This window comes from Phyllostomus discolor, chromosome 13 (genome assembly GCF_004126475.2).
Source record: "Phyllostomus discolor isolate MPI-MPIP mPhyDis1 chromosome 13, mPhyDis1.pri.v3, whole genome shotgun sequence".
In the NCBI taxonomy this organism is placed as follows: Eukaryota; Metazoa; Chordata; class Mammalia; order Chiroptera; family Phyllostomidae; genus Phyllostomus; species Phyllostomus discolor.
The window spans coordinates 8689959-8714839 of NC_040915.2; the positions used below are offsets into that span (position 1 = coordinate 8689959).

The window sequence follows — 24881 nt, forward strand, 5'->3', positions numbered from 1 at the left end:
CATACGTACCTCTGATAACATTTAGTGTATAGGGTTTAATCAGTAAGAGGCTAACGGCATAACTACTAGTACAGCAGAACAATGTAATAATACACTGTCACAGAGGTGATGGGAACGTGGTCTCCCTTGTCTGACCGCTGAGATGGCTACTGGGTGACCACGGGTGGAAAGTGTGCGCAGGGGGGGTGTGCTGGGTGGGGTGGGGTGGGACAGTGCGAGATTTCATCACAGCACTCAGAGCGGTGCACAATTTAAAACTTATGAATTGTTTATTTCTGGAATTTTCCATTTAATATTTTCAGACCGTGGTGGACCGCTGGGGACTGAAACCATGGAAGGGAAAACTGTGGATAAGGTGGGGAACTGTAAGCAGTGAAGGGTGGGAGAGTGAAGATTGCCTTCCCACTGGTGACTCCGTATGTGGTTACAGGGTTCTGCTTGAGTTTCCTTCCTTTTCCGAACAGGGAAAAGCCTTCAGGCCTTAAATGTCAAGATGGACACCTTTATGCTGAATAAAGTGGATTTGGCGATAGGAACCATTGTGGATGACAAAAATTATTTAAAATGGCATCTTCCATATTTCTCACTGTTAACTTGGAAATGAGCTCTGTTGGCATTTGTTGGTTCAAAAACAACACAACTAACATTAGATTGATTTTTCTGGATGTTGTGATAAAGTAAAATATTTATTTCTGTGGCTGCAGTGAGGACTGCCCTGTGAATTCTGCTGTAACTTTGTGATTAATGTGCCCTTACCTTAGAGTCTTACCAACTATTTCTGCCTTCTGGGCACAATAGAGACAGACTCTCCTATTGTTTGCAAAAACCCTCATAAAAATTTGAAAGGCAAAAAAGTCTTTTTTTCTTCTCAGGACAAGTTTGCCTTCTGCTTAACAAAATTAGGTGTGCAGTTCCCTATGGTATGAAGACAGCCCCCCAGGTCCCCCCTACACCGGTGGCGGTGGCTGCCGAGCCCTCTGCCGAGAGGCGGGGCCCTTTTCCTCTGAGTGGCAGTGCAGGGCGATGGCAAAGGGACCCGGAGCAGGCAAGCCAGTCCTCTGGCTCATCCCGGGTTTTAATACAAGTAGTCCTTCATCCCCTCCTGTCCTGTCTGAGAGACGGAGTAGTGAAGTGCTTCATTTCTGCCCCCGCTTTGGCTTAGGACGCCCTCAGAAGACGTTCCAGTGTTGACGCCTTCGGGAGCAGCCCGGCCCTGAAAATGAAAGGAGCAGAGCTGCGAGAGAAGGGGCTCCCGAGATCTGGGGCCAGGCGCTGGGTCCAGGGCGCTGGGTTGGAGGGAAATTATTCCCGGGCTATTTTGGAGAGTCTAGTCCTGAGGACAATTAAACAGTCCAGACAGGTCACTGGGTGAGACCAATTTCCTGCTTTGTTTATTTGAGCCTGATTGTTTTCACCACGGAGCAGCAGGTCACGGTCCTGCTACACTGTTACCCAGGCTCTGCAGAGAGCAATCCCTTTCATATTCGGTTTCTCCAGGCTTCCCTGAGGGTCCTGGCCGTGCCTTTATCTGGTCGGAGTGCTCTGGGGTCTCTCTCAGGTCCAGGGCAGAGGGCAGCGTCAGGAATCACTTTCGACTTCATCTTCTGCAGGCATTCGGCTTTATGTCCCGAGTGGCTCTGCAAGCAGAGAAGATGAATCATCACCCGGAATGGTTCAATGCTTACAACAAGGTAATGAAATTGCCTTATTTTGGGATCACCTTAATTAGGGAGTTTAAGAAACTTTTTTTCCCCCTGTCATCCTGTGCAGCTAAGTGTCATTGTGCTTAGGAAAGTATTCTCTCTTTTTTTTTTTTTCTTTCTCAGAATCTCTGTGTATTACTGCAATTTAGTAACAGAATTTTGGATCTTCTGGAGAACAGTGACTAAGCCCTGTATTTTCATGTTTGTTTTCTATTGAAACTAATATGAAAGTTGGGCTATATCAGGCTCCTGAATTAAACTTAAATATCAGCCACGTAGATAAAATTTTAAACCCTCTTAAAGTAAATTACTGAAAGAAAAGGTAGCAAATAAGAAAGCTATGGCCTTATTTATCTCATTGATACAAATATGTTGAAGATCTGTGCTTTAAATAATAATGATTTATGATGATTTATTAAGTGCTGTATCCTCAGTGGGAACTGACCTTCTCGTTTGAGACAAAGAGCAAGGTGACAAGACTCCATCAGGCAGTTTTAAAGGGGACACAGTGAGGAGAATCAGCCCCCCCTCCCCCGAATGTCCTTGCCTTTATGGTCTTACAGTTTAGAATGTCTTATAAGCTAGATTTCTGTGGAGTCTTTTGTTCTCTTTGAAAGTCTTCTGTGAATAAAGAGAACATTTCATATTTTTGTGATTTATTGGGATGATTCAAAGCATGCAGGTATCAGTGTAAACTTTTTTTTCCCAGTTGCCTCTCTCTGCCCATAACTTTGCTTTTGCCTTTTAATTGGTTTGTCAAGGAGCAAGAATCTGTTCCTTCGTACCACCCCCACCTCACTCCCCTAATTTGGAAATGAGCTTTTTTAGCCTTGCTGAGACACTACATTTGATAGCTTGGTTTCCTCAGTGGCTTGAAAATAGTGGGTGTAATTAAAGTAATGGGAGTTCAGCTGGAACCTCAGTCTCTCTCTTTTCCAAGAGACAAGATTTGAGATTCTGGCAGCTGAAGGGCCCTTCATATGAGAGAACCTTTTTGTGCCTGGACAACCTCTGGGCCCAGCCTGAAGCAGACTGCGCCCCTGGAGTTTGCTGGGCTTTGGAAATGCTGTGCTTACTCATGTTTTCTGAACCATTTAATCTCTTCAGTTCTTAAATATGAATGTTGGAGTATAGATTGATTTCTGAACCCCCAAAGGAGAAAACCACGAATCACAGGTCAGGGTTTTAAAAACTGCTTTTCTCTTTTGTAGGTCCAGATAACTCTCACTTCGCATGACTGTGGCCAACTGACCAAACGAGATGTGAAACTGGCCAAGTTTATTGAAAAAGCAGCTACTTCTGTGTGATTTCTTTCAAAATGCATGTAAAAATCTTATATACATCTCAGGTGCAGTATATTTTGAAGGTGATGAACATGAACAAATTAAGCTGTAAATTGAAGTTCAACTTTATAGACCACGTTTTGTCAAATCAATGCTAAATATAAACGGATTTACATTTGAGTCTAAGGTATTTTTTATTATATCTAAATCACATATGTAACACAGACCAACCTAGGTAATTATATTAATAATACCATATTCATGAGAGAGGGAGAGAGAGAGAGAGAAATAGCATTCATAAAGATCAGAAATTTAGATGGGGGAGCATTTACACATTTTCTAACCTAGAAATTCAGGTGGTCCTTGTGACTTTACACGTGCATTGTGTTGGGGAATAGTCGTAAGATAGAAAAATAATAAAGAACTCTGTAGGTAAAGGGTTTTAGCCATCTATAATAATTCTTATGAATTTGAACTTTAACTGCTGTTATTATGTAGTTAATTAGATTACAAAGTCACAAAAATTGGCTGAGCTATCTTGTTGAAGGGAGAGAACAAGTGTTTTGTCCATGGCTTCTAGAAAGGTGGGAAAATAGAAGGATTCACAATCATAAGTGGCCAAGTTACTAGGTCATTATTTGAATTACAGAGTTAAGGAGGAACCAAGGGTCATTTTTTTTTTGTTATTTGCTTGTTGTGACCTCTGAACTGAAGCTCCATAGCCATTGAGCTAGAAGCTGCTTGGGCATTATTCAGTAATGAGCTCTATTTACTGTGTTTGTCACGGACAGGAGTAAAATGGAACACAAAGTTATCTATTATTTAAAAATTGTGGCCCTGGCTCATGTGGCTCTTTGGGCTTTCGAGCTGAAAGACCGCCACTCGGTCCCCAGTCCAGGCCCATTCCTGGGCTGCCAGCCACGTCCCCCGTGGGGCTCGTGCGAGAAGCGGTGAATTGGTGTTTCTCTCACACACCGATGTTCTTGTCCTCTCTTTGTCCTTCCCTTTGCCTCTCTAAACGTAAATAAATGAAGTCCGGCCCTGGCTGGTGTGGCTCAGCTGACTGAGCATGGGCCTGTGAACCAAAGGGTCGCTGGTTCAATTCCTGGTCAGGGCACATGCCTGGGTTTTGGGCCGGTTCCCCAGTGGCGGGGGGTGTCTGAGAGGCAGCCACACATGGATGTTTCTCTCCCTCTCTTCTCATCTCTCTAAAAGTAAATAAATAAAATCTTAAAAAAATAAAATATTAAAAAAATAAAAATAATAAAAAATTGTAGTAATAGCATTCTGTGGAGGAACTCAGGAATATACTTATTAATGAGCTTAGAATGCAAATTGAAAAATGCATTCAGGGTTGGCAGAAGTAGGTTTATAGTTGTTCATGTGGCAATAATACAGATGAGAACAGTAAGTGATAAATAAATAATAACACCAGAATAAACTCCGTGTTTCGTGTTCTCACAACCATAAACCTACTGTTGCCCACCCTGTATATATTTATCCAAGGAACATGTGTTAATCCCTTGAAAGATTATTGTGGTAGGATTTAATGGGGCTCATCTTTGTAACCCACCTCACTTCAGAGGCCAGAAAGCTCCCTCCCCACCCCACCCCAGCCTCCAGTCCAAGGGACCCTGTGGGCACGTTACAAGGCGAACTCTCTGCAGCTGGCTCCTGGCTGGCTCTGTTGGCTTGGGAGAGGCAGGCGCGGCCGATCTGCCCTGTGGGTGTGGAGTGTATGAGGAGGAAAAAGGGGCTGCCCAGGCGCTGTGGCTGCTGGGAGGGCAGAGCCAGGGTACTCCAACCTGTGCTGCTTAGTGCTTTTTTTTAGAGGAAAAGGCAAATCTATGTGTTTTTATAAACTCTTACTTACAGATTTTTGAGGGACTTCTATATATTTTATTATCAAATATTTTTAGTTTAATACTTCAATTTTTTACATGAGTTGTTAAACATGGGGAAAATATATTTTAAAGGAGTGAATAGTACATTGAATCCAAGATTTTGCCCATTACTTCATATAATTCCCCATTTCCTTTTTCTTTGCTAAAGTATTTAAAAGCAGATCCCTGACAGCATTTCATTTTACCCCTATATCCTTCAGTAAATATCTCTGGAAAATATGGTCATTTTTTGTGATTAAACCTGAATGCCACTATCATACCTAACAACATAAACCATGATTTCTTGGTATCACCTAACACCCTGGCGAAATCAAATTGCCCTGAAGGTCAAGAATGTGTTTGGACAGTAATTTTGTTCTAATCAGGATCCACATGAAGTCCACCCATCACATCTGGTCGTCTAGAGCAGGCACGCTCTCCTCCCTCCCCCCCGCCTTCCCCACGTTGTTGGTTACTGCGAGAACTGGGTCAGGGGTATTCCACCTTCTGGGTTCATTTGCCTACTCTCCTGTGGTACAGGTCAACTTGTTTCATTGTACCCTGAATGGAAACCTTTTCCCCTGTTTAGAATGTATTGTAAGCCTGAGAGGCTCAACTCCTTGGCTGTTAACATGTGTCGCATACAGCACCCTAGAGAAAGTGGGGCATGGCTCGTAGCTGCGGCGGTGAAGACCCGAGAGTGCAGCTGCTAATTAGCATCTGTCTGGGGGGTTTGACAGCAGGTTCGTGTTCAGGGTGCCACATCTGCTGGAACGCACAAACTTTCCTAGAGAGGACCGAAGGTCCCACACCAAGAGTATGGAAATACTCACTGTGTAAATTGCAAAGGAAGAGTCCCTGGACTTGTTTCAGGTAACTGGCATTTCAACCTAAAAGGGACATTGGCAAGGTTGGAGGTCCTCAAGTTCCCTTCTGGTCCAAGTCTGTGTGATGGCACCGGTGTCGCTGATGTGGTAAGTTTTGGTTTTCCTCCATTTTCTTCCTAAACGATCACTGGAGTAGAGAGGAGTGCAGTAGGCATGACCTATGACCCCTTGCGTGACCTCCATAGATCACACACCAGGGCCAGCAGGTTAACAGGTCTCCTTTTCTAAAATGAAGCTAATGAAAATTCTGAAAATAATGATTCCTTCCTGACACTGATAAGAGTTAGGAAATCTTCGGGTACATAGGATAGGCATGGTTTTTATGTTTTTGCTTTAGACAGAAAACAGTGGCACCTATGTTTTTTAACACAAACCTGACCCTTACCTAGTGTATTGAAGTTGGACAACTTGCGTTGGTGTGAAGCAGCCTTCACACTGATTTAGTGTTCAAAAATATGCCAGGCGAACTCTAACTGTTAGGTTTTTGAAATTTCCTGCAAAACAGCAAGGACTGTTACAGGGTCTGGCTATAATATGTCAGCTTTGTGTCTCAGTGCCAATGTCGTGGGACTACCAAAGGGAGGACTCTCGGCCAGAAGACTTGAGTCGCCGAGCAGCCGTGCCTGCTGACTGCTGACTGCTGACTTTCCCTGCCCAGTGCTGCTGAGTGCCATGACCCCCGTCAGGCGGTGTGTGAGTTGCTGCTGCCTGGCGGAACAGGTGCCCCTGTGGCTCCCTCTCCTGGGGTGCCTGAGTCTCCCCGAAAAGAGCCAAACTCAGAAGACCCTGATGAGCTGGTTACCTCCGATGCCACTCTGCAGCCAGAGTTCCCGACCAGACAGAATGTCTTCATGGGCGACTGCAGAAACCACGTCTGCTGTGTTGGCTGTGCCAGCACAGTGCACTAAGAACAGCTGGGCTTTTCTCTGCTACTCTCAGCTGGCCGCCTCTCCTCACCCTTGCAAACATTGTGAAGAATTTTTTTTTTTTTTTAAGATTTTATTTATTTATTTTTAGAGAGGGAACGGAGGGAGAAAGAGAGAGAGAGAAACATCAATGTGTGGTTGCTGGGGGCTGTGGCCTTCAACCCAGGCATGTGCCCTGACTGGGAATCGAACCTACAACACTGGTTCGCAGCCCGCACTCAATCCACTGAGCTACGCCAGCCAGGTGTGAAGAATTCTTTATATTCTTTTTTTTTAAATATATTTTATTGATTATGCTATTACAGTTGTCCCATTTTCCCCTTCACTCCCCTCCACCCTGTATACCCTCTCCCACCCATATCCCCCCCTTTAGTCATGTTCATGTGTCATAAGTTCTTTAGCTTCTACATTTCCCACACTATTCTTACCCTCCCCCATATCTATTTTCAACCTACAATCTATGCTACTTATTCTCTGTACCTTTTCCCCCTCTCTCCTCCTCCCACTCCCCTGTTGCTAATGCTCCATGTGATCTCCATTTCTGTGGTTCTGTTCCTGTTCTAGTTGTTTGCTTAGTTTCTTTTGGTTTTGCTTTAGGTGTGGTTGTTAATAATTGTGAGTTTGCTGTCCTTTTACTATACATGTTTTTTCTTTATCTTCTTTTCTTAGATAAATCCCTTTAACATTTCATAAAATAAGGGCTTGGTGATGATGAACTCCTTGAACTTGACCTTATCTGAGAAGCACTTTATCTGCCCTTCCATTCTAAATTAAAGCTTTGCTGGATAGAGTAATCTGGGATATAGGTCCTTGCCTTTCATGACTTGGAATACTTCTTTTCAGCCCCTTCTTGCCTGTACGGTCTCTGAGAAATCAGCTGACAGTCTGATGGGAACTCCTTTGTAGGTTACTTCCCCTTATCTCTTGCTGCTTCTAGGATTCTCTCCTTCATTTTTACCTTGGCTAATGTAATTATGATGTGCCTTGGTGTGTTTCTTCTTGGGTCCAGCTTCTTTGGGGCTCTCTGAGCTTCCTGGATTTCCTGGAAGTCTATTTCATTTGCCAGAATGAGGAAGTTCTCCTTTATTATTTGTTCAAATATGTGTTCAATTTGTTGCTTTTCCTCTTCCCCTTCTGGTACCCCTATAATTCAGATGTTGGAATGTTTAAAGATGTCCTGGAGGTTCCTAAGCTTCTCCTCGTTTTTTTGAATTCTTATTTCTCCATTCTTTCCTGTTTGTTTGTGTTTTTTTTTTGCCTTCCTTCTGGTCCACTCTATTGTTTTGAGTCCCAGTGTCCTTCCCATCACTATATTGGTTCTCTGTGTATTTTCCTTCATCTCTTTTATGGTAACCTGCCTTTTTTCATCTAATTTGTGCCCCAAATCAACCAGTTCTGTGAGCTTCTTGATCACCAGTGTTTTGAACTGTGCGTCTGATAGATTGGCTATCTCTTGGTTGCTTAAAATGATGAGTCCTGGGGCATTGATCTGTTCTTCTGTTTGAGACATGTCTCTCTCTCTCGCTCTCTCTCTTTTTTTCGGGGGGGGGGGGGGGTCTGGTCGCTCCTGTTACGGTGAAGGGCGGAGACTTAGGTGTTCACCAGGGCTGAGCACCCCAGTCGCTAGATTGTGACATTGTATGTGGGGGCGGGGGCGGGAGGGAACAATAGCAGTAGCTCCGTTCTCCATGGGACCTCAGTCCCTTCCCTGGGATCCTGGGTTGCACACTCTGCCCTGCTCCACAATCACCGCCTCACTGGGTCCGCCAGCTGCCGCCTGTGTACTCAGGGTCCACCTGCTGCGACCTTGCGCGCCCCAGATGCCTTATGCGCCCAACTCTCTTTGCTCTCCTCACCACAACCCATGCTGCGACCCTCACCTGGCTGCTTGTCTCCACCCCTCCTACCGGTCTGGATGAACAGGTCTACTTCAACTTCTTGGCTGTCCGACTTCCATTCAGATAAATTCTCTGTCAGTTCTGGGTGTTAGTCTGCTTCTAAATTGTTGTTGTTCTAATCTTCGTTGTGTGTGGAGGTACAGAGCGTCCACCTATGCCTCCATCTTGGCCGGAAGTCTATACTTATTTGAGTTCTTTATATTCTTATTCTCTTCTCCTGTTCTCCCCAAAAGTATTGCGTTGGTGCTTAAAGAGGGCATAGAAGTGTACTGTTGGGGTCCCTGAAGGGGGAGTTCCACTGTGCTCAGCTACAGGAGTGAGCATAAGGACCTGGTGCTATTTATTTGTATATTGACAGGGCACACACTTACCGAGGGCCTTCTGTATGTCCCTCATGGAATCTGGCATGTTGATGTGCTGAGGCAGGTGGACACAGAACCGACCCAGGCTCTCTCCAGGCAGCTGCTCCAAGAGGCCACCACTGTGGGGACGTTGAGCAGGAGCCCAGAAGGTGGAAGGAGGCGTGTGACCAAAGGAGGCAGTAGGAGGTGTAGGGGGAGCTGATCCCCAAGAGAGAGAATGTCAGCTGAGAAGATGAGACTAAAGTATGAATCCGGGGGATGTTAATCAAAGTGATTCTTAAAGCTTCCTGATTTTAAATAGAGAAATTGAGTAAATAAGATGTTATTTCCCAGTGTAGTATATTGGTTGCCTACAAAAGTCTTTTCATACAAGGAATGGTCACTTGCACTTGTATTAGAATATCTGGGACAGTGTGGTGGTTGCTTTTTTTTCCTAAATGGCCCAAGAACTTAGGTTTCCAGGAATTTGACCAATTTAGCAACTGAAGGTTTAGTACAACACAGGGCTGCCTAGATCCTTCTGTCTTGATTTGCCTTAAAAGCCAAAGGGGTAGAAGAGCAAGGAGAATACATTAATCCCAAGAAGCGAACAGGGCAAAAAATCCTATTGGCTCTTGTACCTAATGCATTTCTGCCCCATGGGCTCATTCTACTCTGGGTGGCTCATACATGTACAGTCTGTACCCCTAATTAGCCTGGTTTCTTATGTTCTGGCTCCAAACCCATCAAAACCTTTCCTTGCCCTTCCAGGTGTTTCCAAGGCTGTGCCCTTGCTCTTAGAACCTCAGAGAACTTTGCTTTCTCCCCTTCTATGAACCTTAACTTATTGTAACATATTATTAAGGGCCTGTGCCCATTAGGACACTAGGTGGAGAAGGAGTTTTCGCCTGGCCCATCTCTGGTGTCTCCTAACTTGAGCCTGGAGCTTCACAGCTGCGGGGCACTCATAACCCCTTTTGCTGAACTGAGGTGCTTGTTCTCCTTGGGAAGAGAGGAGCTCTGCATAGATGGTCCAGGGAGGCTGGCCACCCAGGGGCCTGCAGGCTAGTAACATGCTGGAATGCCCAAGGGTGACCTCACAAAGCATGAATTCTCTCCGAGGACCCTTCTCTGTGGCCTCCAGAATTTAGATGGCAAGGATTCCCTAAGCAGAGATTTTCTGTTGGATGATAAGAGCGAGGAATAAAAAGCGAGAGTTTGGAGAATGTTTCGACACTTGTACCACCAGACCCGCACCAGAGTCGTGTCCAGGTCCCTGTTGGACAACACATTGGCGGTGTTCTGCGCGAGATGCCGGACGTTCCAGTAAACGCTCTCCATTTCTACTGCTTGTTAGGAAGGGGCACTTGGCGGTGGGGGCAGGATGCCAGTGTGCTCAGCCTCCCCGCTGTGGGCGCTGACCACTCCCCAGACTGAGGGGCAAGTCCTTGGTGGGCTGGTTCCTCTGAGCGGTAGGGCTGGGGAAGGGCACGCACGTTGCTTGTTCGGGTTTAGTGTCAGGACTGGCTGGTTAAGGCAGATGTTTGATCACGCTCTTATTTGGCCCGTGGACTGAATGACGAGTTTGACTTCATTTTGTCCTTTCCTGTTAACTGTGTTAGATAATTTAAAGGCTTTTATTTTTTTTGTGGGGGTGTGGTAACCAATCCTATCTCAAATCAGGTCATGAAAATTACACATCTTGCTTTTATGCATTAAAGAAGTATATTCATTCTGTATTTTTTTTTACTGTTGTGAGAATGTGTTCATTTGTTACATATAGTGGAAAGAAGTTATACTCTTTGAGAAAATTTGCAAAGCACAGATAAATATGGACAAATGGGAAAGAATCACCTACCACTTCACCACTATCAACATTTTGACATATTTTCTGCCAAGTGTTTTCTACCCATTTTTGCACAGTTGTGATAACGAGTAGAGAATTTGTATCTTGTTTTTATGTTTTGCTATTCAGTGGATCATAAACATTTTTCTAAATCATGAAAAATACATAGACATTTTCATATCTGTGTAATATTCCATGGGATGGATATGCTATAATTTACGTAACCAGTCTTTTTTGTTAAGACTTTTACATTGTTTTGGTAAATAATGCTGCGATAAACACATTTGGCCCAAGTCACTGTTTTGCATTTCCGATTGTATTCTCTTGTGGTAGATTCCTTGGGTCAGAGGATATGAACAGTTCTAAGGCCTTTCAGAAAAGTGTCAATTTACATTCCTCCCTGCAGTTTATGACAATGCTCAATCACACCACACTGTTGCCTCATTAAATATTATCACGATGGAGTCTTTGCTGATTTTATAAGCAAGAAGGATGGTTTTACTTAATTTCTATCTTTCTGATTAGTAGTACTGCTGACCATTTTGGGAAAGTTTATTGCCATTGTATTTGTTTTATGAATTGACTGTCTTTGCCCATTTTTTTCTTAGAGTGTTTAGTTTTTTATTCTTGATTTGTAAGCACTTGTCTGGGTGATTATTTAATTATTATCCATTTTCCTCACTAGACTGACAATATTTAATTTTGCTCATGTTATATCAGCAGTGCCTGCTGTAACACCTGGCATGTAGTAGTTACTCAGTAAAAATTTGCTGAATGAGTAAATGAAGTTGATGCTTTGTTTTGCTTGAGAAGTAGTGGTAGCCATTCTGTTTCAGAAGTCTAGAGAGAAAGAACTGAGAAACTGAGTGACGACAGACACACTAGATGATCATTGTACATATTTCAGGGGTCATTCAGTCAGTATTCGATTGCAATTTGAAAGTATATATAAACTTATCTCACGGAAGGGGAAAGAAGACCTAGTCCCTACAAAAAAGGATGCATTGTCTGGGGACCCAGCTCTGTTGTGAGATAATCATACTTCTTATTTGACTTTCTGACAGGAGGAAAGACACTCAGTGTCAGGCATTTGTGAAGAGAATCATAACGAGTCCTCTGTTTAAGATGATCATGATCAGCATCATCTCGATGAACGCCTTTGTGGTGGTCTTGTGTACTGATTACAAAACAAGATACAAGTTGTTCAGACTTTTTGAGGTAAGCAGACAAAATGGATCCTCTTTTTTTTCTGTTTCACCTATTTTAATTCTGAAAATGTTAGGCAATTTTTAAGACATTTCATTTAAGATAATTTTCTGTAAAAAATTCTAAGGGCTTTTGAAATACATTCTAAAATCTGGGAGTATGTGGGGTTCCAGCAGAGATGGATGCGTAGGTAGAAACCCTTCACTTCCTCACACAATCAAAAGGAGGATAACCACCAATCTAAAATTAATAAACAACCAAAATCGCCAGAAAATCAAACTGCATGGAACTCTGACAATCATGGAATGAAAGAAAAAAATCAACCAGAACAACCAGACCTGTAAGGCGGATGGCGTGGGCCGACTCAGGAAAACTGAGGCCAGGAGGCTGAGAGATGGGGCTTGGCAGAGCTGCATGGGAGGGACTGGCTTCAGGGAGAAACTGAGACTCAGCTGACTGTGGGCTAGGGCTGGGCTTGCTCATGGGAGATTCTTCCAGGCTCACATGAGATTCTGTTGGAAAGTGCGCTAGAGAGGAGCAGGCAAGCTGCATTGTTCCCTCTCTGACCCCTCCCCCAACAGGCCTCGCAGCAAAGAGGGTTGCCCTGCCCTGGTGAATACCTAAGGCTCTGCTCCTTACAACTTAGTAGGTCCACCAAGATAAAGAAATATGGCCCAAGTGAAAGAACACAGCAAAACCTCAGAAAGAGACCTAAGTGATGAGGAGATTGCCAACCTATCTGATGGAGAATTTAAAGCCCTGGCAATCAAAATGCTCATAGAACTGATTGAGCTTGGTTGAAAAATGAGAGAACAAATGAAAGATATCCAAAATGAAATAAAGCAAAATATTCAGGGAACCAATAGTGACAAGAAGAAAACCAGGATACAAAGCAACAATTTGGAACAAAAGGAAGAAATGAACATCCAACAGGATCAGAACGAAGAAACAAGAATCCAAAAAATGAAGAGAGGCTGAGGATTCTCAGGGATAAACAAAAATGTTTCAACATCCGAATTATAGGGGTGCCAGAAGAAGAGCAGCAAGAAGTTGAAAACTTATTTGAAAAAATAATGAAGGAAAACTTCCCCAATCTGGCAAAGGAAATAGACTTCCAGGAAGTCCAGGAAACCCAGAGAGTCCCAAAGAAGTTGAACCCAAAGAGGAACACACCAAGGCACATCATCATTACATTACCCAAGATTAAAGATAAGGAGAGAATCTTAAAAGCAGCAAGAGAAAAGGAGATAGCTACTTACAAAGGAGTTCCCATAAGACTATCAGCTGATTTCTTAAAAGAAAACTTGCAGGCAAGAAGGGGCTGGAAAGAAGTATTCCAAGTCATGAAAGGCAAGGACCTACATCCAAGATTACTCTATCCAGAAAAGCTTTCATCTAGAATGGAAGGGCAGATAAAGTGCTTCCCAGATAAGGCCAAGTTAAAGGAGTTCATCATCACCAAGCCCTTACTATATGAAATGTTAAGGGGACTTATCTAAGAAAAAGATCAAAGTTATGAACAGTAAAATGACAACAAACTCACAACTATCAACAAATGAACCCCCCAAAAAAACAATGAAAACAAAAACTAAGCAAACAAGAAGAACAGGAACAAAATCAGAGAAATGAAGATCACAGGGAGGGATTTCAGCGGGGAGGGGGAAGGGAGAATGGGGGGAAAGGGTACAGGGAAGAAGCAGCACAATTAGTAGGCATAAAATAGATGGGGGAGATAAAAAGATGATACAGGAAACAGAGGACTTAAAGCACTTATGTGTACAACCCATGGACATGAACTAAGGGGTAGGTAATGCTGGGGGGTTGGGTGGGCAGGGTGGAGTGGGGGTAAAGGGGGAAAATTGGGAAAACTAATAGCATAATCAACAAAAAATACTTTAAAAATAAAATCTGGGAATATGGCCCTGGCTGGGTAGCTCAGTTGGTTAGAGCGTTGTCCTGATGCACCAAGGTTGCGGGTTCTTCGCTGGTCAGGGCACATACAAGGATCTGTAACAAAATGCAGGTCTGGCTGACCGCCACTTCGGAAGCAATACTTGAGGCAGGTGCTGATGTAAAGGAATGTGGTTTTCTTCAGGTGCCAGCACCCTGGAAAATGGGGGACCCTCATCTCAAAGCCCATCCTAGCATCTCAGGTGTCATGACTAGTTATAATTCCAAAGGTAACTACCAAGAAAATAAAAATATACAGAAAAACAAATGAGAAGGGAATGAAAATGATGCACTACAGACACACACACACACACCCCACAAAGCTATGGTGGAGGAACTGAGGGACAAAAAAGATACGACATATGTAAAAGAATAGCAAAATAGCAGAACTATTTTATCATTAATTAAGTGTAAATGAAACTCTACAATTAAGACAGACTGGATCATCAAAAAGCCTACATGTATGTTGTCTATAAGAGATTTACTTGAGATCTAAAGATATGAATAGGTAGAAGGTGAAAAGTGAAAAAATATTTCATGCAAATAGAAACCAAAAGAGGGCTGGGTTGGCTGTACTAACATCGGACAAACTAGACATTGAGGGAAAAACTTAAAAAGAGGCAAAGAAGAACATTGTATATTGAAAGGGGTTGATTAATTGGGAAGATAAAACGTTTTCTCAAGTATGTATAGGGCGTTCTTCAGTGTAGACCATATGTTAGGTCACAAACAAGTCTCACATTAAAAAATATTAAAATCACACAAATATCTTCTCTGACAACGGATTGAAACTAAAACTCCATAACAGCAGTAAGATTTGAAATTTTTTCTACTATATGGGAATTAAACAACATATTTAACTAAAGGTCGCTGTTAAATATCCAGTAGGTCAAAGGAGGATACCTCAAGGGAGAGTAGAAAAATACGTTAAGACAAGACGCAATGAAGACACACCGTAATAAAACTTACAGGATGCTGCAGAAGCAGTGCTCTGAGGGAGATTTATACCTATAAAAGCCTGCGTAGGAAAGAAGAAAGGTCTCAAATGAGTAACTAACTTTACACATGAAGGAACTACACAAAAAAGAGCAAACTAAACCCAAAGCTATCAAAAGGCAGGAAATAGAGAAGGTTAGAGTGAGATAAACGAAATAGAGAATAGAGAAACAGTAGAGAAGAAGAAAAATTTTGTTCTTCAAAATTATCAAATTGACAAGTCTTTAGCTATATTGACTAATAAAAATAACAAAAGACTCAAATTTCTAAAAATACAAATGAAAGTTAGGACATTATTACTGACCATTTATTTCTGTGCTGACCATACAGAAATAAAACAAGGTTATAGGAGAATGCTATAAACAGTTGAATAACCTAGGATGAAACAAACCAACTACTCAAGAAGAGTAGTTGGCTGACTCAAGAAGAAATAGAAAACAGACATATTGAAATAGACCATAACAAGTAAACAGATTAAGTCACTAATCAAAAACTTCCCCAAAAGCAAAGTCCAGGACCGGATTCCTTCACTTGTTAACTCTGCCTTGCATTTAAAAAAGAATGAACATCAGTCCTTCTCAAACTCTTTCAAGACAGAGAAGAGGAGGAACTACTTTCAAACTCATCCCATGAGGCTAGCATTACCCTGACACTAAAGATAGGCAAAGACATAATGATTAAAAAAATTACAGACAAATATAATGAATATAAATGCAAAAATCCTCAGTGCCATCATAACAAAATGAATCCAGCAGCAACTTAAAAGGATTATGCACCATGACCAAGCAGGATTTATCCCATAATGCAAGGTTCATTGTACAAAAATCAATGTAATACACAAATAGAATGAAGGCAAAAATCCACATGACTACCTCAGTTGATGCTGAAGAAAATCTCACACCTTTTGATCCAAAGATACAAATAGGTTGAAAGTGAAAGAATGAAAAGTTATTCCATACAAATAGACACAAACAAACAGCTTTTTTGGCTGTACTAAAACAAAGAAGAAACAGAAGGAAAATTCTTTAACTTGAGAGTAGATACTTATGAAAAAATTCACAGCTAACATGATATTCCATAGTGAAAGACTGAAAGTTCCCCCCTAAGATCAGGAACAAGACAAAACTTCCTGCTTTCACCATTCATCAGACATTGTACTGGAAGTTCTAACCAAATAGTTAGGCAAGGACAAGAAATAAAAGGTATCCAAACTGGAATGGAAGAGCTGAAATTATCTTTATTTGCAGATGACTTGATCTTATATATAGAAAATCCTGATGAATACACACATGTGCCCTGACTGGTGTGGCCCAGTTGGTTGGAGTGTCATCCTATAGACTGATAGGTCATGCATTTGATTCCCGGTCACGGCACATGCCCAGGCCTGGGATTTGGTCCCAGGGCTGGGTGCATTTGAGAAGACAGCGATCCATATTTCTCTCTCACGTCAGTGTTTGTCTCTCTGTCTCCCCCTCTCTCTCCTTCTCCCTTTCCCTCTCTTTCTCTCTCAAAACAATGGGGGAAAAAGTGTCCTTCAGTGAAGGTTTAAAAAAAATTAAAAAGGATGCATGCATGCACATGCACAACTATTAGAGCTATCAAACAAATTCACCAAAGTTGCTGAATACAAGACCAACAAGAAAAATCAGTTGATTTCTCTACACTAACAGTGAACAATCTGAAAAGGAAATTACGAAAGTTCCATTTCCAATAGCATCCCAAATAATAAAATACTCAGGAGTAAGTTTACCCAAGGAAATGAACGATGTGTATAATGAAAGTTATAAAATATTGCTGAAAGAAATTAAGTGAGACTTAGATAAATGGGAAGATGCTCTATTCATGGATTAGAAGATTTAAGACTTAGAACTGTCCAAAATAAACCATAAATGCATTGCAAGCCTTATCAAAATTTTAACAGCCTTGAAAAAAAATGAAATTGGAAAGCAGGTCTTCAAATTCCTGTGGATATGCCTGTGGCCCTGCGTGACCAAAACAATATTGAAAATGAAGAACAAAGTTGGAAGACTTGTACTTTCTGACTTCAAAACTTACTACAAAGATTAAGTATTAAAAACAGTGTGCTACTGGCATAAGGATACACATACACATAGACCCATGGAACAGAACTGAGATTCTAGATGTAAGTCCAACTGTCTGTGGCCAGTTGGTTCACAAGGGTGCCAAGACCATTCAGTGGGAAGAAGGATAGTCTTCTCATCGAACGGTGCTGGGACAACTTGATATCCACATACAAAAGAGTCAAGTTGGACCCCTTTCACACCATATACAAAAATAAACTCAAAATGGATCAACATCCTAAATATAAAAGCTAGAACTCTTTTTTAATATATTTTATTGATTATGCTATTACAGTTGTCCCATTTCCCCCCTTCTCTCCCCTCCACCCTGTACACCCTCTCCCACCCATATCCCCTCCTTTAGTCATGTCCATGTGTCATACTTATAAGTTCTTTAGCTTCTACATTTCCCATACTATTCTTACCCTCCCCCTATATATTTTCAACCTACATTCTAGGCTACTTATTCTCTATACCTTTCCCCCCCTCTCTCCTCCCACTCCCCTGTTGCTAACCCTCCATGTGATCTCCATTTCTGTGGTTCTGTTCCTGTTCTAGTTGTTTGCTTAGTTTCTTTTGGTTTTGCTTTAGGTGTGGTTGTTAATAATTGTGAGTTTGCTGTCCTTTTACTATACATGTTTTTTCTTTATCTTCTTTTCTTAGATAAGTCCCTTTAGCATTTCATAAAATAAGGGCTTGGTGATGATGAACTCCTTGAACTTGACCTTATCTGAAAAGCACTTTATCTGCCCTTCCATTCTAAATGAGAGCTTTGCTGGATAGAGCAATCTGGGATGTAGGTCCTTGTCTTTCATGACTTGGAATACTTTTTTCCAGCCCCTTCTTGCCTGTAAGGTCTCTTTGGAGAAATCAGCTGACAGTCTGATGGGAACTCCTTTGTAGGTTACTTCCCCTTATCTCTTGCTGCTTCTAGGATTCTCTCTTTCATTTTTACCTTGGCTAATGTAATTAATGTAATTATGTGCCTTGGTGTGTTTCTTCTTGGGTCCAACCTCTTTGGGGCTCTCTGAGCTTCCTGGATTTCTTGGAAGTCTATTTCCTTTACCAGAATGGGGAAGTTCTCCTTTATTATTTGTTCAAATATGTGTTCAATTTGTTGCTTTTCCTCTTCCCCTCTGGTACCCCACATAATTCGGATGTTGGAACGTTTAAAGATGTCCTGGAGGTTCCTAAGCTTCTCCTCATTTTTTGGAATTCTTATTCTTCATTCTTCCCTGCTTGGTTGGTTTTTTCTTCCTTCTGGTCCACTCTATTGTTTTGAGTCCCAGTTTCCTTCCCTTCACTATTGGTTCTCATAGCATCTTCCTTCATCTCTTTTATGGTAACCTGCATTTTTTTCATGTAATTTGCGCCCAAAATCATCCAGTTCCATGAGCTTCCTGATCACCAGTGTTTTCAACTGTGCATCTGATAGATTGGCTATTTCTTGGTCGCTCAAAAGGATGAGTCCTGGGGACTGATTTGTTCTTCTATTGGACACATGTCTTTCTCTCTCCTCCCCCCCCGCCCCCGCCTGGTCACTCTTGTTATGGTGAGGGGCAGAGCCTTAGGTGTTCACCAGGGCTGGGCACCCCAGTCACTAGATTGTGACATTGTATGTGGGGGCGAGGGCGGGAGGGAGGGAACAATGGCAGTAGTTCCGTTCTCCTGGGACCTCAGTCCCTTCTCTGGGACCCTGGGTTGCGTGCTCTGCCCTGGTCCACAATGCTGCCTCACTGGGTCTGCCACTGCCGCTTGTGTACTCAGGGTCCACTGCTGCAATCTTGTGCGCCCCGGATGGCTTACGCGCTCCCAGTGCCTTATGCGCCCAGTTCTCCCCAATCTCTGCGCGCCGCAACCCCCGCCATGACCCGCGCCTGCTCCTCCTCTCAGCCCCCCTACTGGTCTGGATGAACGGGTCTACTTCAACTTCTTGACTGTCCGACTTCCATTCAGATAAATTCTCTATCAGTTCTGGGTGTTATTCTAGCTCTAAATTGTTGTTGTTCTAATTTTGGTTGTGCGTGGAGGTACGGTGGGTGCACCTATGCCTCCATCTTGCCGGAAGTCTAAAAGCTAGAACTCTTGAAAGAAAACAGGGATAAGTCTTCATGACCTTGGATTTGTCAATGGATTCTTAGATATGCCATCAAGAACATAGGTAACAAGAAAAAATAGATAATTTGGATTCATCAAAACAAAACCATTTGTGAATCTAAGGGCACTATCAAGAGAGTGGAAAAAAATACTTGTAAATCATATATCTGATAAAGGATTAATATCCAGAATACACAATGAACTTGTACAACTCAACAGTGTAAACAACCCAGTTCCAAAAAATGGTCAAAGGACTTGAATAGGCATTTCTCCAAAGAAAATACAGAAATGACCCATAAGCACATGAAAAGATGTTTGACATCACTAAGCATTAGAATGGGAAATGCAAATCAAACCCACAATGAGATACAACTTTATGTCCATTATTAACAGCTAGTATAAAGACAAAGGACCATAAATGGAAAGTAAGTGTTCATGAGGGCATGAGAAAGTAGGACCCTGTGCATTTTTCATAGAAATAAAAGGTTTCGTCCACCATAAAAAAGTTTGGCAGTTCCTCAAAAAGTTAAACATAGAATTACCATATGATGCAGCAATTCCACTTCTAGGTATATACCCGAAAGAACTGAAGACAGATATTTGTACGCCAGTGCTCATAGAAGCATTATTCACAATAGCCAAAAGGTAGAAGCAACCCAAGTGTTTGTCAACTGGCACATGGATCAAGGAAATGGAATATTCTTCAGCCTTAAAAGGAATGAAATTTCCATGTGCTACAATGTGGATGAATCTTGAAAGCATTATGCTAAGAGAAATAAACCAGAAACAAAAGGGAAAATCCTGTATGGCTCTACTTAAAGGAAGTACCTGAAACAGGCAAATTCATATGGACAGAGAGTAGAATAGAGTTTACTAGGAGTGGAGGGGAGAGGTGATAAATGGTATTGTTCGTTGGGTACAGAATTTCTGTTGGAGGTGGTGAAGTAATTCTGGACGTGGATTGTGGTGATAGTTGCACATTATTGTAAATATACGTATTCCCACTGAATTGTACACATAAAAATGGTTAAAAATAGAAATTTCATGGTATGTATATTTTTCCACAATCAAAAACAAAGGTAATACTCAAAACTAACCTTCCACACACTCAATTTTACAGTTTAAAAAGGTAATTTTATGGTACATGAAGTATATATCAATTTTGAAACTTAAGGAGTTAACCTGTTATATAAGAGCAACAGAATAATATCAAAAAAGAAGGAAAAAGGCCGTGGCTGGTGTAGCTCAGAGGACTGAGCACCAGCCTGCAAACCAAAGGGTCACTGGTTCGATTTCCAGTCAGGGCACATGCCTGGGTTGCGGGCCAGGTCCCAATTTGGGGGTGTGTGAGAGGCAACCACACATTTATGTTCTCTCCCTCCCTTTCTCTTCCCCTTCCCCTCTCTAAAAATAAATAAATAAACTCTTTATTAAAAAAAAGAAGGAAAAAGGAAGATGTAGAAGGGGAAAAAGAAGGAATGTAGATACAGGGAAATAATAAAGATAAGACAAAATGAATGAAATAGAAAACAGATTCAATAGAAAGTATCAATAAAACTAAAAGTCAGGCCATAGAAAATAATTAAAATAACTTTCTTCATTAGGCAAGTAAGCTAAATAGAAGCCCTGAAATCTGTTAAGAATTAAATTATAAAAGGAATTACAGATGTTGTTGATATCAGAAATCTAATATTTTCATGCCAATATAGTTGAAAACCTAGCTGAAATAAGACAATTTTCTAGAAAAAAATGTTACAAAACTCACTCAATAAAAGGCAAAAACCTGCAATGATCTTATATGTTTATATATGTTCTTTAATGGTGATAAAGTGTTGAATTAGTATTTAAAATTTTTCATCTCCCAAAACAACTGGACTGGATAGCTTCATATTCATGGAACATATAATTCTAAACCTATAAGACACCTTAAGTAATTAAATAAATATCTGCCCTGCCCACAGGCAATTTACTTTGTGAATTTTCATGCCAAATTAGACAAGGATAGTATGAAGAAGGAAAATTGTACCCAACGTTATGAAGTTGGACACAAAATTTCCAAACAGAATATCAGGAAACTAAATTTTAAAAACGCATCCCAAAGATAGTACACCATTTCCAAGTTGGGTTTTTTCAGGGATGTGCATATTAGAAAAATCTACACATTTTATTAGCTAGCTTAAACTATTAAAAGAAAAAAACCTTGTAAGATCATTTCAAGAGATGCAGAAAAAAAGTTTATCATGAATATTGTTCATGATAAAAACTTAGCAAACTGAAAAAAAGAACTTATCAGACTAGGAATGGGAAGGATGTGTTTTTAAGCTGATTAAGAGTACCCATGAAAACCTGTATCAAAATCTACAATTAGTCGTGAAACTAGCAGTATTCCAGTTATTATTGCTAAAATTTGTATTAGAGTCTTAGCTAATGTATAATACAGGAAAAAGAAATAAAAAGCATTAAGGATTAGAAAGTGAAGAAAATAACTCATTATTCATAGGTGATGTGATTTTTGCATAGAAATTCCAAAAGAACCTGAAAGAATTATTAATAAAGGTAATAGATAAAAAGCCCAGCAAATTTGCTGGATATATGATTAATAAATAAATTTAAATATATTTAATAAATCAGCAACAAAAAAGATAACACTTCTAATAACAAAATATTAAAAAGTTTTTAAATATGTTTTATTGATTATGTTATTCAAGTTGTCCCATTTTTTTCTCCCCTTTATTTACCTCCACCTTGTACCCCCTCCCATTAGCATTTTCCCACCTTAGTTCATGTCCATGGGTCATACATGTAAGTTCTTTGGCTTCTCCATTTCCCACATTATTCTTAACCTCCCCCTGTCTATTTTGTACCTACCACTTATGCTTATTCCCTGTACCTTTCCCCCCATTCTTCCCCCTTTTCTTCCTCACTGACAACCCTCCATGTGATTTCTAGTTCTGTGAATGTGTCCCTGTTGTAGTTGTCTGCTCAGTTCATTTTTGTTCTTGTTTTTGTTTTTTTAGGTTTGGTTGTTGATAGTTGTGAGTTTGTTGTCATTTTGCTGTTCATAACTTTGATCTTCTTTTTCTCAGGTAAATCCCTTTAACATTGCATATAATAAGAACTTGGTGATGATGAACACCTTTAACTTGGCCTTATCTGGGAAGCACTTTATCTGCCCTTCCATTCTAGATGAAAGCTTTTCTGGATAGAGTAATCTTGGATGTAGGTCCTTGCCTTTCATGACTTGGAATACTTCTTTCCAGCCCCTTCTTGCCTGCAAGTTTTCTTTAGAGAAATCAGCTGACAGTCTTATGGGAACTCCTTTGTAAGTAGGTATCTCCTTTTCTCTTGCTGCTTTTAAGATTCTCTCCTTATCTTTAATCTTGGGTAATGTAATGATGATGTGCCTTGGTGTGTGCTTCCTTGGGTTCAACTTCTTTGGGACTCTCTGGGCTTCCTGGACTTCCTGAAAGTCTATTTCCTTTGCCAGATTGGGGAAGTTCTCCTTCATTATTTTTTCAAATAAGTTTTCAACATCTTGCTCTCTTCTCCTGGCACCCCTATAATTTGGATGTTGGAACATTTGAAGTTATTCCAAAGGTTCTTAGGCCTCTCCTCATTTTTTTGGATTCTTGTTTCTTCGTTCTGTTGTAGTTGAATGTTTATTTCTTCCTTCTGATCCAAATTGTTGATTTGAGTCCCAGTTTCCTTCCCTTCACTGTTGATTTCCTATACATTTCCCTTTATTTCACTTTTCATAGCCTTCACTTTTTCCTCTGTTTTGTGACCATACTCAACCAATTCTGTGAGCATCCTGATTACCAGTATTTTGAACTCTGCATCTGATAGGTTGGCTGTTTTTCTGTTGCCTAGTTGTATTTTTTTCTGGAGCATTCATTTGTTCTTTCATTTGGGCCATGTTTTTTTTGTTTGTTTCGGTGCACCTGTTATGTAGTAAGGGGTGGAGCCTTAGGTATTTGCCAGGGTGGGACAACCCACATTACTGTCTTGTGGTGCCATATGTAGGGGAGGGGTCTGAGAGGGAACAATGCCACTTGTTTAGCTCTCTGCTGGCTTTCAGTCACTTCTGTGGCTTCCCACAAGCAAATTGGGCCCTTCTGGTGCTGATTCCCCATTGGTTGGTTTGTGTATGTTATAGGACTCTGTGTGTCTCTCTAATGAACTCTCCTGTGAGGCTGGGAATTTCTCCTGCCACTGCAACCCCCACAGGTTTTATCAGTCAGAGGTTTTGAGGCTCTGTTTCCCTGCACTGGAACCCTGGGTTGCACTGTCTGTCTCATTCCCCAGTTGTTCCACTCGGTTTGTCTGCATGCATATGTGGGACTGCCCACTCTGCCATGCGCCGCTTTGCCTCAAGTCCTCTCCACCCAGGCTGCCCATCTCTGCCCCTCCTACCTGTTTGAACGAATGTTTCTTCTTTAACTCCTTGGTTGTTGGACTTCCATACAGTTCAATTTTCTGTCAGTTCTGGTTGTTTTGTTTTTAAATTTGTTGTTGTCCTTCTTTTGGTTGTGTAAGGAGGCAAAGCGTACCTACATATACCTCCATCTTGTTCAGCAATCATAGAAAAGTATTTAGAGGCCCTGGCCAGGTAGCTAAGTTGCCTAGAGTGTCACCCTGATACACCAAGGTTGCAGGTTCAAGCCCAAGTCAGGGCACATAAAAGAATCAACCTATGAATGCATAAATAAGTGGAACGACAAAACCACCTCTCTCTCTCTCCCCCCTTACCCTGCCTCCCTCCCTTCTTCTCTCTAAAATATATATATATGTCTAATCCTGCAAACCTTGCCACCCTTGCAGATCTTGGAGATGATCTTTGTGACTGGCTATAGCGTTGAGTTCTACATGAAGGTTTATGTGGACCCCATCAACTACTGGAAGGATGGCTACAACCTGCTAGATGTGGTGATTATCATCACTCTCTCGATCCCCTACTTTCTCTGCAAGATCAAGGGCAAGCACTATCCCTACCTCAACATTGCTGATGGCATCCAGTCCCTGCGCATCCTCAAGCTCATCACCTATAGCCGTGGCATCCGGGTGAGTCACCTGGGGTGCTGTGGGTCTGAAAGTGCAGGGGTCGGGGCCTGTCTGCTCAGCAGCCCCTGATGAAATAATAATTGTACTACTATCATCCAGGCGGTGAGTCCTACTGTACGGCAGGTTGATCTTTACTGATATTATCTCATTTAATCTTACAGCAGTGGTAGGAAAGGTATTATTAGCTCTATATTACAGATGAAGAAATTGAGACCCAAAGTCACTCAGCAATGAGAAGCCAGAGCTGAGATCTGAAAGGCGTGTCTGACTCTAGAGTCACCTGAGCTTTTCCTCTCTGCCATGCCGCAAAGTGCACCGTTTTCTTAGGCACAGACTCTTCAAACACGGTGCGCAGGAGGAGTCCAGCTTTCTGGTAGCCCGGGCTCTTTACCGCTTTCCCCAAACAGCTAGAAATCTGCTGCTCATGATGGGAACAGTCTCGTTGCTCTGGAAGTGTGGCTCCTGCTGAGAAGTCATGCGGTGACCGGCCTTTTCTCAGTTCTCAGAGCTGACCCACGTGCTCGTAGGCATCAGCCTGGGTGCAGGATGCTTGGCCTGGCTCTGCACCCTGCGTGTCCATGCTTCTGTAGGAAGGGGCTGGTTTGGACCTGTTTGACCAGTGAGGGCATGCTAGCCTATTCGGCTGAGATTGCTCCTGGCCTGGCCTGGTGTCTGTCTAGGGCCTAGAACTGACACATGGGGAGCCCCGGTCCCAGGGGGAGA

General features: G+C 41.8%; 2 protein-coding genes across 3 annotated transcripts in view; both read left to right on the forward strand.

Moving 5' to 3' along the window:
- PCBD2 (pterin-4 alpha-carbinolamine dehydratase 2) overlaps window positions 1–3166 on the forward strand; it is a 58058-nt gene extending 54892 nt beyond the window's left edge. For both annotated transcript variants that reach the window (XM_028529082.2, XM_036013778.1), the window contains exons 3-4: window positions 1611–1691; window positions 2915–3166. In XM_028529082.2, coding sequence (XP_028384883.1) covers window positions 1611–1691; window positions 2915–3010 — 177 coding nt within the window. In that variant the 3' untranslated portion in view covers window positions 3011–3166. The remainder of the gene's footprint in view (window positions 1–1610; window positions 1692–2914) is intronic.
- Window positions 1–24881, forward strand: part of CATSPER3 (cation channel sperm associated 3) — an 83554-nt gene that overhangs the window by 47472 nt on the left and 11201 nt on the right. The window contains exons 2-3 of the mRNA XM_036013776.1: window positions 11832–11985; window positions 23919–24158. Coding sequence (XP_035869669.1) covers window positions 11832–11985; window positions 23919–24158 — 394 coding nt within the window. The remainder of the gene's footprint in view (window positions 1–11831; window positions 11986–23918; window positions 24159–24881) is intronic.